The 16089-nt window shown below is 44.4% G+C and overlaps 1 protein-coding gene, 1 long non-coding RNA gene and 1 pseudogene across 3 annotated transcripts in view; 2 read left to right on the top strand and 1 right to left on the bottom strand.

The window, feature by feature from the left end:
• Window positions 1-3000: 3000 nt before the first annotated feature.
• On the bottom strand, window positions 3001-11877 carry LOC101993201 (myosin regulatory light polypeptide 9). Of its 2 annotated transcripts, none has more exons than XM_005367554.3 (4): window positions 7433-7453; window positions 6216-6414; window positions 5464-5625; window positions 3001-3513 (listed from the first exon to the last, which is right to left on the bottom strand). In XM_005367554.3, exons 1-4 carry the CDS (start codon window positions 7433-7435, stop codon window positions 3341-3343), a joined length of 537 nt encoding a protein of 178 aa, XP_005367611.1. In that variant the 5' UTR covers window positions 7436-7453; the 3' UTR covers window positions 3001-3340. The 2 variants fall into 2 exon arrangements, with proteins under 2 accessions (XP_005367611.1, XP_005367612.1); XM_005367555.3 differs by lacking the exon at window positions 7433-7453 and adding an exon at window positions 11773-11877 and having other exon boundaries at window positions 3053-3513.
• On the top strand, window positions 8543-9132 carry LOC101979063 (annotated as a pseudogene).
• Window positions 11878-11978: 101 nt separating the features above from the next.
• The window catches only part of LOC113458408, an 8396-nt gene continuing 4285 nt past the window's right edge, over window positions 11979-16089 (top strand). Inside the window, exons 1-2 of the long non-coding RNA XR_003378795.1 lie at window positions 11979-12322; window positions 12609-12898. This is a non-coding gene — a long non-coding RNA (uncharacterized LOC113458408). The remainder of the gene's footprint in view (window positions 12323-12608; window positions 12899-16089) is intronic.

Below are 16089 nucleotides of genomic sequence, written 5' to 3'. Positions count from 1 at the left end.
CCCTTATTCTGGGATAATCTAGGTGAGTAGCACTATTTTGAAATAATGAAGAATAGTCAACCTAGTAATTGATTAAGCACTTTTTCCACCTAAATATGTGCCAGGCGCTGGGGAGACAATTAAAAAAAGGTTTTCCCTCTGGAGTTTACATATTCTAGAAGTCTGATCATAAATTCCTAGAAGGTAGGGACACCATTGTGTCCAGCACAGAGCAGTACTTACAACAACAAAAAAAGTAGGGGCCAGCGAGATGGTTCAGCAGGTGAAGGTGCCTGCCACCAAGTCTGACTACCTGAGTTAGTCCCAGGACCCGCAAAGAGAACCAGCTCCTGCAAACCATCCAGATGCGGGCAGCAGGGAATGAGCAACTCACTCCCTCCGCAAGCAAAATACACATATAAGATGTAAAAACCCTCCAAATAAACCGAGGGTGGCTTTAACTCTGCACTTGAAAATCTGGCGCTGGTATTGAATAGGTCAGAGATGGATAATAATTTCCGTTTTTAATGGGTAGGAATCAGGTAATGCTGATACTATGTCTAATCCTGAGTATTCTTTCCACTTCAATGCCGTCTGTCCTTAAGTCATTGTTTAAATAATTGTTTCTTATAAAATCTTAAGAGTTTGTCACAGTCTATTAACACTTCCTACATGATGTAAGACCAGTTGACAGGCAGGCTGTGGTGGCACAGGCCTTTAATCCTGGCATTCTAGTAGCAGAGAAGCAGGCAGGGGGATCTTGAGCTCAAAGCAAACTTAACACAGCAAGACCCCCTCTCAAAAAAGCAGGGAGTGAGGCTGAAGGGGTGGATCAGACAAAGGCCAGACTTTACCCCTCTATAAAAGACTTCATCGTTAAGAATAGGCCCTTTGAAAGCCTTGACTTCCCTTCAGGATTTCTTCTCAGGAACCCGCTAGTGAGCAAAATAAGAAAAACTACAATTTGCATATCTGCTGCATTCAGAACCTTCGTTTTCAAGCTTCTAATTTTTGTAGCAAACTTCGAAGGAAGCCTTCCTGTTTCCGATGAGGAAGCCAGTATTTAAGAACAGCCTGACCACAAATCGACTTGGGTAATGAGTGGGGTTTATTCAACCACACCCAGCTCTAGATCCATGTTGCTTTTAATCATAAAATGCAATTAGGAACAGCATTGATTTATTTTAGAAGTGGAGAAAGAGGTTAACAAAGGTTAAGTAGCTTTGTTACTACTTGCTTACGCCCGCCTGAGAAGAAATCCCTGGTGTAGCAGAACTGGGACTTGAAACTGCAGATCTGCCAGAGCCCTAAACGTCCGCATTGTTCACTATAGTGTTTCATTGTGGTTTCTGCATTCTGAACTACCTAATGGCTGACGCATGGCAAAGCTCCCTACACTTCTCTGTGACTGGGTAACCATGCTCCTTCCTCCTAAACCAGCTTTCTGTAACTGTTTCTGTCACTGTCCACTTGTCCTTCCTTCCTCTCCTCAGTCTGCCTTTTATTCTGGCCGTCCTCCCTTTGTCCCAGCTGCATGCATTCACTTCCTGCCCTAAGTCTCAGGTTCCCTGGTCAGATGCACTCAATCTGGGCACTGAGTCTCAAAGGCAACATGACCATGAGCAGACCGGTGGGGTGCTGCCCCTTGGAGTGGTTTCCTGAGGCTTTTGAGACCATTCTCATCATGGAAACTCTAGAGACTGGTTCTGTAGTCAAGTCCGTTGCTAGGAGACATTTTGACAGCTTTTCATTGGCAGCCATTCTTGTGTAAGCAAAACCCAGCTACTACGCAGGGTCCCACTAGCAAACTGTTTCATTTCACTGAGGGCTGACCACCTACTACTGTTCCTAATGTCTGTTTATGGGGTTGTCCGGATGAAGATGGACGCTGCGAGAGATAATTTTAGTAGTACTTTCTTCCTAGAGTGGAAATAACTTATCCCTGGCTGAAGATGTGTTAACGCTGAGGTGGTAGGTTGGGGTTTGTATTGTTTTCAGTAGAAATGGAAATTCGGCAAGACTAGCACTGAGTGGATAAGCTGAAAACGTTATTTTGCTTAAAAAAAAAAAAAAACGAAATTCAAGAAGGAAATTAGGGCAGATTTCTGAGATTGTAATCTTGAAGGAAGCAAAGAGCCCTGTCCCCTGCCCCCATTCCACTTGGCGGCTCTGGCTCTCTAACCTGCTGCTCAAAGGCATTCCGAATTGTTTATCAAATGAGGTAATGGTTTCCTTCAAGGACGGGTCTTGTTGAAGCAAACCCACCAATCCCCCTGCTTCAAACCTTTTTAAACTTGGGAATTTTTGAAACATTAGAAAACTAAACAGAACAAGTGTTTTCCCGATTAGCTCAGCAACAGTTCTGAATTATCACAAATAACAAAAGTTATTTTTAGGATCGAAACAATGACCTCACTTTCCCAGGCATGCAGCCACAGCTGTTGTGACAGTGGGTAGGTTAGGAGTGTCTAAAGCTCACACACGACGACGACTCTCTGCAGAAACAAATTAGGGGTTGCTATAAGGGAAAAACTGTACACAACAAAAAATACTATGTGTATTTCCGACAGCTGGAAACACAACACAGAAATCTTTTTGTTAAAAGCATTCCATAGAACCTTTAGCGCTGAATAGTTTTTTGATACAACAAATGAAAATTAGTATATTTAGTGGCCTGATCTTATTTTAGGGGCAGGAAGTAATGTACAGAAGTTTGAAGTCGGAGGAGATAAAGCAAGAGCGTCGACCTCTAGTATCTCAAGCTGCTCAAGTGCTCACAATTATGCAGGAATTGTTTTCAAAATTGTAGACCAAGTCGAGGAAACCCAAATAGGGCAGTTATAATCTGATTTCCCCGAGAGGGGAGAAATAAACAGGTGCAGAGGAAACCAGGGCTGCTTTTAAAGACAGGGAACACTGGAAGGAGCTAAGCAAGCTCACAGGAATGCTGTTCACTTCATCTGCCTTGCTTTCAAAGACGCAAGCGAAACTAAAATCAAGTGGGAAATAAATTTAAACAACTAAGTATTTTATCAAGAAAGTTTAATTATCATTCAGAAAAAATTGAGTGGATAACTTTCTCTGAAAAAATATATTGACTCTGTGTGGGCTGCAGTTATTGCACAGGAGGGACAAGACTGCCTGTAAGCCCCGTTACCTTACTTTCTGGTTGGATAACGACACCAAGTCCCATTTCCAGTCTGATTATAAAGATACATGTGGCCCAAAGAGGCTGAGATTATATAAATACAAAACCAGACAGCAAAAAGCAGTAAGCTAGGGCATGCACCGGGTTCTAGGAGAAAAACCTCAGAAATACCCCAGTGGCAACAGCGAACATGTAGCTGGAATTTGGAGTTCTTCAGTCGTCTTTGTCTTTTGCTCCGTGCTTGAGGATGCGCGTGAACTCGATGTAGTTGAAATTGCCCTTCTTGTCAATGGGGGCCTCCCTGTAGAGCTCATCCACCTCCTCATCTGTGAAGCGGTCGCCCATGGTGGTCAGCAGCTCCCTCAGGTAGTCCTCCTGGATGGTGCCTGGAGGGTAAAGAATGGAGGATCAGAAGACCCACACCCACTGCACAGTCCATGTATTTTCACCGGCTTGCAACCCTAACAGAGACAACCAGATGCTCATGGCATTACTCTGCTGGTGCCTGTCCCACATCCTTCCTGTTGGCTTGGTGTTCAGCAAGAGGCCATACAAACTGTACAAGCCAATAGCAGCCACCTGCTACCTGACATTTCCATAAAACCCTCCTGCCAAAAAGAATGGAATTACTCACAAAACAGAAGCAGACCCCTGTGTTAGCCCTCATTTCTTTCTAGTACTAGCAGTGTTAAAGGGCTCCTCAAGTAACTTGCATGCACAACGATTAAGAACCCTTAATATACTATAGGTGGGGAAGAAATGAAACAGGCTTAGTCACAAAGCAGAAAAGAACAGACTCAAACAACTTCCTGGGTGTGAAATTAATACACTAAGAATACATTTCCCACAAAGTGAGATCGACAAACAAGATGAGATTAACAAAGAAACTCCAATCCTACATTTTTAAAGAAGGCCCCTAAAGTCTTAGACGGGTAGCTTTGTAGAAATCAATCACTCACTCCAGCCAACTCACATGAATGAGCTGTGGTTGGCAGTAAGCACACAACTAAAATATGCCCACCATGCACGTGCCAGGAGAGAGACACAAGTGAAGAACTTGGCGCACGGAAAGAGAGGAAAGGCTTATTGTTTCTGAGGAGCCAGGAAAAAGCCTACAAGTCACACTCACATGCACACATGTGCCTCTTTTGTGGCGGTCATATGTGAAAATCAGAAATGGCCATGCTGTGGGGAGCTCGAAAGCTAGAGCGAGGAGAGCATGCTTCCACCAGCTGGCCCTGCCAACCACGGGCATTTAAGACTAGCCTACGTAGTAATGTTGGCAACCAGAGGGCGCCTTCCCTCTCTACACTGTGGAAATCTTAGAAAATAGGCCCCATATGCTTTCTCCTCTCCTTTTGCCAAAGGACCAGGCATTCCAATAGTTAACACTGTTAGTTTTAATGGTCTGTGTTTTGGGGGATATAGTTTTCTATATCCCAAAGCCATGATTCCAGACTCAGCTTCCTGCAGCACCGCACCAAGCACTTCCTTCTTCTCAGTCAGCTCCATGCCAGCAGCATGCTTGGCACTAGCTACCCATCTCATCCCCCATTTCATCCTCGTAACAGCCCTGCGAGATAAGGTCATAGTATTGCCAGTTTCATCAAAAATAAAAACAGAGCCGGGCGGTGGTGGCGCACGCCTTTAATCCCAGCACTTGGGAGGCAGAGGCAGGCGGATCTCTGTGAGTTCGAGACCAGCCTGGTCTACAAGAGCTAGTTCCAGGACAGGCTCCAAAACCACAGAGAAACCCTGTCTCGAAAAACCAAAAAATAAATAAATAAAAAATAAAAACAGAACCTTACCAAAGTAACCTGCCTGAATACACAGCTATCATACAGCAGAAGAGGAACCTGAAACCTGCTCACCTGATACCAGAGTCTAAGGTCTTCTTGGAATATTCTAATATAGAGGTTAGATAGCACATGGGATGGATAATCTGAAGTTCAGAGATGCCTGACAGGCAAACACAAGACTACTGTGCTGTGGTCTATAGCAATCTACCACGCTGCTCTGGCCAGCTACTCCTTTAACACAGTACTGACAGCCAGGACCTTGGGCAATTAACCTTTAAGTAAAAGAGTAAGTACGCTTCCCAAAGAAGTTGCAAATTTAACCAACAAAGTTCTGAAAACGACTAATACTTAAGGAGCCCAGAAAAGTCTACAAGTCACACTCACACACTTATGTGGAAGGGAGGAGGAGTAAGGTGTGTGATGAGCACACGAAAAGCTGGAGAAAACCTTCAAAAAGTGCTAACTCACCACACTTTAAATACTGTGTATCTTGTTACATAACTAAAACAGCATTGTGATTAAGTCACCCTGACTTACCTGTTGCTTCCTCATCAAAGCAGGCGAAGGCGTTTCTGATGACATCCTCGGGATCTGTGCCATTCAACTTCTCTCCAAACATGGTGAGGAACATGGTGAAATTAATGGGGCCCGGGGCCTCATTCATCATGGCATCCAGATATTCATCAGTTGGATTTTTTCCTAAACAAAAGGAGCCATACTCATAATTACATTGCGAAATACACCAACGCTTAATCACCGTAAACATTCTAGCAGGAAATGAAACCACTATATTGTTTGCTATTTGGGTTCATGATAGCAAAACAAGGGGAAAGTTCAGAGATCTACAATAAATATGTAATATTCCAGTGAGATGGCGGAAGGATTAATACTGCTTTTAATCAAGATCTCTCACTTTGTCTTTATTAGGACTTATTTTTAATTATGTGTGTGTGTTGGGGAGGGGGGTACATGCGCAACGGTGCAGGTGTCCAGAGAATCCCCCTGCAGCTGGAGTTTCAGGTGGTTGTGAGCTACTAAATGTGGGTGCTGGGAACCCAACTCAAGTCCTCTGAAAGAGCTATATGCACTCACTTTCTCAGACAGCACCCACATACCTGCATGCACACACAGCCCTTCAGCCCAACCCTGAGATAGGCACAGGCGTCTGCGTGTGCCCCAGTGGGAAACACTGCTCCTAAATCAATCACTTAGACTCCATAGAGCTTTAAGAATCATGAAAACATTAAGGGAATCCTAGCTAATACATCAACACTGTAAGTGAACATTACCCATTGAAGCCAGCATGTCATGCAAGTCCTCCTTGTCGATGAAGCCATCCCGGTTCTGGTCGATCATGTTGAAGGCCTCTTTGAACTCTTGGATCTGGGACTGGTCAAACATGGCGAACACATTGGATGTTGCGCGCTGAGGGCGCTTCTTGGTGGTCTTGGTCTTTGCCCTTTTGCTCGACATGGTGGTGGTTAAATCCTAATTAAGAAAGAATTCAAGGGAAATAAAATCAGCATCTAAGATTACTAAGTATGGATAACAACAGAGATTAACGAAGATGAGTGGAATTGTCTTTTTTTCAGTGGGGTAACCCACGTGTGTCAAGATTTCTAGCCGTTCAGGACCATTACCCCAACAACCAAACTAAAAGAGAAAAACCAGTTTTCAGTTTTGAATTCATTCACTCTTAAAGTTGAAAGATCTTTTATAAAAGGACCATCACTTCTAATTCCACCAACATCAAGTCACAGTTCACAGCACATCAAGATTATATACATACCCCTAGTACTACCATAGAGCCTAAAAACAACAGAAAAAATCCAAGGAGGTGCGTGCATGTGTATGTGAGTGTGTGTGCGCACAAGCATGCATGCGCACAAGAGAGTGAGAAAGAGAGAGAGAGAGAAAAAAAAAACCTTAGATACCCAGGAAACAGTAGCAGTTCTTATACATTAGCACTACGGGTTTGCTAAGAGGTACTAACTAGTGTTCAGAAGCCTAGCCTCCTGTAGCTCACGCCATCAGAAAGAATGACCAATGGAAGAGGTCTTCCCTTCCAACCTCTACTGACAGGTGCTATTCTTCCAGTCAGAGAACATTTCAGATCACACCCTCATTTCCAGATTCAGCGTCGTTCAATAACAGTTTGCTGAAAGGCTAACATAAAAGCATAGAAACTGAAGTTAATTCACCAGGCGTTAAGTCTTACAGACTGTACTTTATACAGACCTGCTCTGCACTCAACACCCGATAGATACAGCTAAGGCTTCTCTTTCGAAATCAGAGTACAAGCTGTAAGCAATTTCGTTTAAAGAACACCTAAAGATCACAGATTCTATCTTCACTCTCTAATATCTTTATTCCTGTAAAACTTAAAAGAACATCTAATACATAAAATGAAAATGTTTTTCCTGTGAACACGCAACTTTAAGAACACAATACAAAATGATTGAAGTGGAAAACCACCGAGTTATCAGATAATAAAATTCCAGCATACCATTTCTTCAGGGTGAGGTGGAGATGACAGCCAGCAGAGAATCCTGATCAGCAAGCCTAAGCCACTGCTGAGTTATATTCCTCCAGGCAGGGCTAAAACAGGGACTACTGACTCCACTCTGACCAAGATAACAGTTTTAAAGCTTACGTTCTGAAAACAACATCTAGCCATGATGCAGCAAGCACCATGCCCTTGCGCTAAAAATAAGTCTGTGGACTGCAAAGAATGAACCGCTACCTAGATTCCAGCACCCAAAGTGACCTCTAGAATGCTTCCTATGAGGTAAAAAAACAAAAATAAAAAAACAAAAAAGAAGTTAGTTCTTACATTCCTTCCTTGACCACACCACATCATCAGACCACAAACAGCTACAGAAACATCAGAGCAGCTCTGCTCACACGGCTCCCTATGGAAATCTGGTTTCAGGTTTTCGTAGGAAATCCTTAAACGGATGGTCAGTCACAAATCCAATCCATCTGCACATAGGCAGTACAGCGGGATGTCTTTGGAAAGATGCCATGCACAGCACAGAAATTATATATTCCCAAATTTCCTACTTTTATTTCTCCTTTAGGAGACTGTCTTTTACAGCCTACTGAAAGCATTCGTAAAATGCATTCACTCTATGGAGGCGTCCGTCTCATTTACTACACGAAGTTGCATTCTTTCCCCTGATCTAAATGGCTAACGGCAGGTATGACGGGATGCGTCTCTTAAATGCCCTCACGAACTCCGGCGAGTGGCACATGTTTACTAGTCCACAGCTCTCCAATGTTAAGCATAGTCCACCTTTGCAAGTCAAAAATCATCTTCAAAAATAGCCTGTTTGTATGACAACATTGTTTCCCTTCCCCAGTGACACGGGAATGTCAGTTATGCTAAGAACAGAAAAGCTGATGAGAATCAGTCAAATGGCTGACAAAGGTGGATTTTTACTCTTTAAAATCTCACGGAAACTAAATTTGATGGGTGCACTTTTAAAATTCCTTTATAAAAATGCTTAACATGTTAAAAGTCACATGTAACCTTTAAGACTATATTTCCTATATTTAAACCATGCATTTAAAAATTAGTAAATGTACTCTTTCCGTCTCCGGTCGCCACAGGGAAAGGAGATACCGCCATGTCTGCGCATGTGCAATGGATAGTGGTTTGGAACTTCTCCAGTTTCCTGATCAAGGGGAAAAAGAGAACGCACAGCAATCCGCAGGCCAGCAACTCCTGCTACAACAGGTTGACTCACAGCAAGACTATGGGAGTGCAGGCTGTGGCTGGGGGCAAAGGGGTCATGGTGGTCATGAATTCCAGACCTGGTCAGCTAAAACCAGACACTTCTTCTGTAAGGACCACCATCAACAAGAATGCATGGCCACCCTCAGCGAATCAGGCACATGATCCAAAAGAACAAACACCCCCTTAATCTGGGCATGGCGGCCATTCCCAGGGCCAGTGTCATCCTGACAAGCCAGAAGCCTGTGGTGGCGAAGAGGAAAGGGACAGCCCCACCAGAGTTCCTGAGCCCCACACTCCAGAAGCAACAGAGTCCACTGACTTTTTCAACCACCAAAACATTAGTAAATGCATTACAAAACAATCAAAAAGATTCCTTTCTGGTGTTTTATTTAGCATTAACAACAGCTTCACCCAGAACTTTAGCTCATCCCATGCTTAATTCAAATGATTGTATTAGGACCAGCTAATTATATTAATGCATATCAAATGTTATTAGCATTGAACACTAGTCAAAAGTTAAAAATGTAAAGCACATACGTGACCTATCTTAAAGAAGTTAAAATATAGTTGGAGAGGCAACTATAAGGAAATGCAATGATTAGTTCAACTTATGAAATGAGCTACATACACTTCAGAGGTATGACTCTCAAGCTAAAACAATGCATAAAAATAATGAAAGAATGAAGCCGGGAATGGTGGTGAATTCCTTTCATCCCAACATCGGGGAGGCAGATACAGGTGGATCTTGGACAGCCAAGGACACAAAGTAAGACCTTGTCTAAAACGAGAGGGGAGGCTAAATAACCCAGGGCATTATCAGTTGGAAATTAGAAACTTTGTTTATAATCAAGAGTCAGACGTTCCATCCTAATTCAAGCAGTTAATTCTTTCCAAATCCGATAACGTAACGTCGAGCAAGTTACTCCCTAGGCCTCAACTTTTTCAAGGAGATAAGACTGATTCAAGTATCTCCCAACGCAGAAACTTGGAGCTTCACAGGCGTGGGATGGTCAATTAGGCATCTATACAAAACAATAGAAACTGTTTATTCTTTCACACCGAACTACAAGCCTGGCTGGAATAAACTTAGGTAAAGGGATCATGTGGAGAAAAGTGCTATGATCTCAAAGAGATAATGTTTGACAGAATTGGTAGAATTCTCTTTGCTGTGGTTCTAAGACACTCTTCTACCGTCTCCAAAAGTGAAGATGTAAAACACAATTCTCGTGTGAAATTGCAAATATTTTACAATCACTGTGACTATTTTTTATTTAGGGTGCATGAGAGGAACATGTGAGATCCTCCTCACTTTGGAAGCCTTGGGAAAGATCTTTGGGGTGAAACTTGAAAAGCAGGGAAATTTGCAGACTGGCCTAGCGAGCACATGAGGGTTTCAAAGCATCAGAAAGAGAAGGAAGGCAGTCGAAGGTGGTCGGGACACTCTGGCTTACAGATGGAAAGGCGTATAATGTTTTAAGCTAAGTTAACAGTGCTTCAGCAGTGACTAATATGGGGAGGGTTGTTTTTTGCAGTTCTGGGGATTGATCCTCCGGCCTCACACATGCTAGGTAAGCACTCTACTGCTAAGCTACATTCCCAGCCTGAGCGATTTTGTGTGTTAGTTTGCTAAGATGGGAGTCCATGCTTGAGGACGACATCGGACTATGAAGACATGGGAAAACAAAAGACAGATCCTCAGAGAGGCTTTCTATACATACCAGATTTTTCAGGATCTTTAGAAATGTAGAATTTATAACTAAAGCTGGGTGTGGCAGTTCACAACTAAGTATATAATCCTAGCACTTGAAGCAGGACCATCTCAAGTTCTAGGCTAGCCTGGGCCATAGTGACATTTTTTCCGTAACAACAACAGAGCTGCCTGTGAAAGCTATGAAGTGGGACCAATCAATACTAAATTATACATGAGATTGCCTAAGTTAAAATAGCAGGATCTCATAGCTCCTAAAACTGGTAACACATGTAAAAGAGAAAAATCCTTTAACGAATATCTAAAACAAGTATACTTAGGAAAAGTTATATTAAAATGCCTTTTAATGAAAAACCCTTAAAACTGGGTGATATATCCCTTGGAAAACTCCCATCCCAGAATCTCCTAGCGTGCTATAAGACGTAGGTATTTGGCCTGCTTCAAACTCCATATCAAATCTGTCTCATTTCATCAGTGCCATTTGTTTCCAAGATAAAATTTTTGGGTGTGTGGGAAAATTCAGTTTTTGAAAGTATATTTTCAAGTTGGGTGTTTCAGTACCAAGGAAAGCCAAGTTTTCATTTCTCAGGCATACTTCCAGCTGAGAATCGATTCAAATCTCCCAGACAGCCACACCCAAGAAGTCCGAGCACTTTTTAAAAAGTCAATTAGTTGTCAGGATCGACTTGTCTGCTACATCTCACTTTTGAAGATAAAATGCTTTTCTATTAATCCTTATCAAGAGCCATTCGGAAAAAGAAAATACCAGCAATTTCAGTAAACTCGCTTTTTCCACCTTTTGATACAAACTTTTGCATATAAGAAGTTAAAATCTTAAATGATCGATCTCTAAAGTTCTAATATTTTACATATTTACTGAAGGACTCTGTAAAGTCGACTTAGTCCCCTCGAGAGACAAACGTAACCCCAATCTCTCCTCCCCGTTCAAACATCAAAGAAAAAGTTCTAATTAGAGGAGCGCCCTCTGAGCTGCTAAATTTGAATGGGTTCTTCCTACTAAACACGTAGCCGTACAGCTGCAACAACAGCTGCAGAGGGCGGCTGTGCTACGGTTTTTTTTTTTTTTATCTGCAAACTCTCTGGCAAGTTACGTTAGCAACCAAACATAGTTTCGGAGTCAGCTCTGTGGGGCTCCGGTTTCGCGGGCCCAGGCGTGCGGCGCCAGCGAGCTGAACATCATCTTCTAAGCTCCAAGTTTGGCAAACAGAGCAAGTTTGCGTCCCGGCTGTCCCGGCCGCCCCAGCCCGCGGCTTCCCAGCCCACAGCCGCCCGCGATCACGCAGGCACACCTGTCCAGGTGTGCTCCCCGCTTCCCGCCGCCCCGCGGGGACGCCTTCTCGGGACCGGCCACGCATGCCCCGAGGCCAGCCCCACTCACCCTGCCCAGCCGCGAGAATCGACGGTGTCTCGGCGATGCTTTGCCAGCAGCTCTCACCAACTTAACAACTATCCAGCTGCCCCAGAAAGGCCACTTCCGGCCTCCTCCAGCAAACCGGAAGGAAGCCTAGCCACCATTCCCACCGCCTCCGTGGGACGGCAACGATGGGAGGGGACCCCAGGGAAGATGCCCGAGAGGTTGGCGGGAGCACGGCGCCCATGGGCAGCACAGAGCGCGGAACTTAGAACTGAGAGGGTTGTGTACAGGATCTCTTGTTCCAATTACTGACTCTTCGTCTTTCTCGCGTCTCTTCTGGAATTGCGATCGTCTCCCCCCTTCCTTCCGCAGATGGTTGCGTCCGTCCCGCCGTTTTCCTTCGCCGGCATTCCAGAGCGTGGCGGGGGGCGGGGGCCCCGGCTCCAGTCCTTGTAGGGGAATCGCGGAGGGACGCGGGGCCGCACGTGACTGGACCGGCTCCGCCCCCGAGCCCGCCGGCGCTGTCCCGGCTGGAATGCGCCTGTGCAGGAAGTTCGCGTGAATCAGCGTCTAGGTCAGCACCTCGGGGTCCGCTCGGCGCCGAGAGGGCGTGTGCGAGCCATTTGGAAAGCTGCGAAGTGGCCTTTTATGGAGTACTTCACACTCCACGTGGGAGGGAACACTGAGCTTTCAGGGCCCCGTTGTCTCTTTGGTCCAGATTCCACTCTCGCCCCCCAAAAAAGTTCCCTGGAACTTCCTGCAAGAGTCCCCTTTAGCCCTGATGGTGACTCCTGCTCCACCCATCGCTCGAGGGTGACTTGGTGAAATAGGACTAAGTGCAGGATCCATTTACCCCTCAGGTCTCCTTTACGTGAGTCGGCTGCCAGCGATGGTTCTGGTTAAAGGGAAAACCTCCTGGACCGCTTCGCCCCTGTCAGGAATCCTGCAGAGGCTGTACCAGCTCGGACCCAGAAGCAGATTGCGACCCTGGCGAGACCAGAGCAGTTGTAGAGTTTCTTCTTCATCTCCAGAGCTCTATCGCTTGACCCAGGAAAACGAAGGCGCTGTTCTAAATGATACGTGTTAAATAGTCCTAAGACCAGCTGTTTTCTTCATGGAACATACGTGATATGGTTTAAAGTTAACTCAGGTAAAGCCACTGAAGAAAATAAAAGTCCTAATCCTAGAGGTGACAGAAACAAAATTTCCCTCCCTTCTTTGATAATATGAATCATTTGGGGTGCTAACTAAAAATATAAATAATTGGGTAATTCATCCCCAGCTCCCTGAATCAAGACTGTCAAGAGCAGGTTCTGGGGAGTCAAGGACTTAAGGGGTCTAGCATGACTTTTTGGGAAAGTTGGGCACACAGCTGGTGGCAAGCCATGACAGTACAAAGTCGAGGGCCGAAGCATCAAACCGTGGTAGGTTCTTGGGAGGCAGCAGCGCACTACCCTCTATCCGGTACTGGCCTGTCACGCTGGGAAACTCGGCCTTCGGGCCTGGCTGTCCTGCGGCGGAAAATCAAAACCCCTGTAGATGATAACAAGGAAGTGGGCAGTTCAGTTTCCCCTTCACCTGGAAAACTGCGTTGTTGGCTTCTGTAGGAATTCCCGGTCCTCGTCAAATCAGCCAATACGTACTAAACTGGTAAACACTGTGCCCCGGGCTGCTGATGAACAGTTGCTATCTCTGGGATGGGGTTATGGGATGGAACAGAAATTGGGGGTGGAGGGGGAATTACGAGGAACAAACATGCGAAAGGTTATAGAAGAACAAATACACCTACCTGGGGAGTTCTGGAAGACGTCCCCAGAGGGCAGTTGAACTGATTCCAGGGGTTAGTGGAGGAAAGGAGAGAGGCATGTTCAGTTGTCTGGAGGGGCAAAGAACCTGGCTGTTCGGAAGTTGGTTTCTGTTTGCCCTTTATTCATTTCCAGAGAACTATGGATATACCAAGTCAATGTGGAAAAACTTAGTCTTACTACTTTACCTAACGTTCTGATATGACATATTAATGGTAGACCCACTACTGAAGGCCTCTTACGCTTTCGATGTCCCTGTTCTTTTGGAACCTGGAGGAGATCTTCCTAAAACATCAGGTGAAAACCTTCTCACTACAAGTTTGGCAGTCTGGGTTCTGTGCAACTCTGAGAGCAAGTCCCTCGGTTGACCTCAGTTTTCTATATTTCTCCACCTTGCCTTACAGGGCTTCCCGACTAAATGTGATCATTTATAATTTTATTTTTCTTAAAGATTTTATTTTGTGCATGTGGATGTTTTGTCTGCATTTACATTTGCACACCAGAAGAGGGAACAGATCCCATAGGACTACAGTTATAACTGGTTATGAGCTGCCACGTGGGTGGTGGGAATTGAACTCTGGATCTCTGGAAGAGTAGCCAGACCTCTTAACTGCTGAGTTATCTCTCCGGACCCTTATTTATTTTTTTTTTTTTTTGGTTTTTTTCGAGACAGGGTTTCTCTGTGGTTTTGGAACCTGTCCTGGAACTAGCTCTGTAGACCAGGCTGGTCTCAAACTCACAGAGATCCGCCTGCCTCTGCCTCTGCCTCCCAAGTGCTGGGATTAAAGGCGTGCGCCACCACCGCCCGGCCGGACCCTTATTTATAACTTTAAAAGATTTTCTATATACAGAAGAGTGGCTTTTAAATAAGTGTGTGTGTGTGTGTGTGCATGCATGTGTGTGTGTACGTCAGATTGAATGTCAGCTGTCTTCTTGTACCGCTGCTTTTCACTGAACCAGAAGTTCACTGTTTCTGCTAAGGTGGCCAGCCAGTGAGCCCTGGGAATCCTCCGGGGTCTGCCCCTCAGTGTTGGAGTTACAGGCTTACACAGCAAGTGCTTTTACCCATTGAGCCATCTCCTCAGCTTCTGGTGACTTTCATATTTTTAACTGAAACTTGGAGTAGGAAATTTATCTCAGGACTGGCAAGATGGCCCTGCTTGCCACCAAGTCTGGTGACCTAAACTCAATCCTAGGGGCCTACGTGGCAGAAGGAGAGAGCCAGTTTTTATAAGCTTTCCACTGACACACCCACAAAATAAATAAACACAATAAAAGTTAAAAAGAAATGTGTATAACTAAACAATACATATCTGTGATGTTTTGCAAGATTTCCTATTCTATTAAAATTGATATCCACATGGCTGCCATATATATATATATATAAAATCACAGGCTTGGCATCTTAAATAACATGTTTTCCACTTTGTGGAGGCTGAGAAGTCCAAGATCAAGGAACTGTCTGGTTTGCTTCTTGCTGAAGACCCTCTTTCTGGCTCAGACACAGCCTCCTTCTTGCCCTGCCCTAGATGGCAGGGAGAGGTGTTCCCTCCCTTTCCTATGAGTACTAACTGATTAGGGCCTCATCCTATGGTCTCTCTAAATTTTATTATCTCCCAGGGTTCCTCTCTCGAAATAGCACCCATGTTCCACTAATGTTGTTGTTCTTAATAGCCAGGAGTAGAGCCAGAGGTGAGGAGTATGGATTTTGGTTCTAAAGCAGTGGTTTTTAACCTTCCGAAAACTGTGACCCTTTCATACAATTTCTCATGTTGTGGTGACCCCCAACAGAAAATTATTTTAGTTGCGACTTCATAACTGAATCAGAATGTAAACATCTGTGTTTTCTGATGGCCTTAGGTGACCCCTGTGAAAGGGTCAGTCCAACCTCAGAGAGGTCGTGACCCACAGGTTGAGAACCTATGCTCTAAAGGAATACTTGGCAATGTCAGGGGACGTTTTGGATCATCATAACCAAAGGGCTGCTGCAGGGATGTAGAGAGTAGAAGTCAGAGATGCCATCTAAAGGGCTAAGGTTGAGAAAACTCTACACTAGTGACTTGGGGCCCAGTATTATAATGATTGTTTGGGAGTACTATGAGTACCAAAATGACACCATTTAATTTCTTCTTCCCCAGAGTAAGATGTTTATTTTCCCAAGGTCAGGACTAATGAGAAAGAACGAGCTAATAAAACATTACTGTGTGCCTAGTACATGCAAGGTGTTTACGTAATATTTAATCCCCCCACAGCCCAGTGGGCCTGCATAGACATTTGCTTTTCTCACATAAACTGAGATCTAATAGACTTAGATTATTTGCAAGGTTGTTCAAATCGTCATTCGAAAGCTAGAAGTATAACCTCTATGTCTTTGGTTTTCTAGAAGTAGGAGAGAAGGAAGCACAGAGCAAATCTATACTTCTCATATCGCATCTAGTTATGAATACTAGCAAATCTTTGCTTCTCATATCGTATCTAGTTATGAATACCAGCAAATCTATACTTCTCGTATCGCATCTAGTTATGAATACCAGCA

The sequence above is a fragment of the Microtus ochrogaster genome, unplaced genomic scaffold (assembly GCF_000317375.1).
Source record: "Microtus ochrogaster isolate Prairie Vole_2 unplaced genomic scaffold, MicOch1.0 UNK20, whole genome shotgun sequence".
NCBI lineage: Eukaryota > Metazoa > Chordata > Mammalia > Rodentia > Cricetidae > Microtus > Microtus ochrogaster.
Note: the sequence above shows the minus strand (reverse complement) of the source record. Positions and strands in the feature narration are given on the sequence as shown.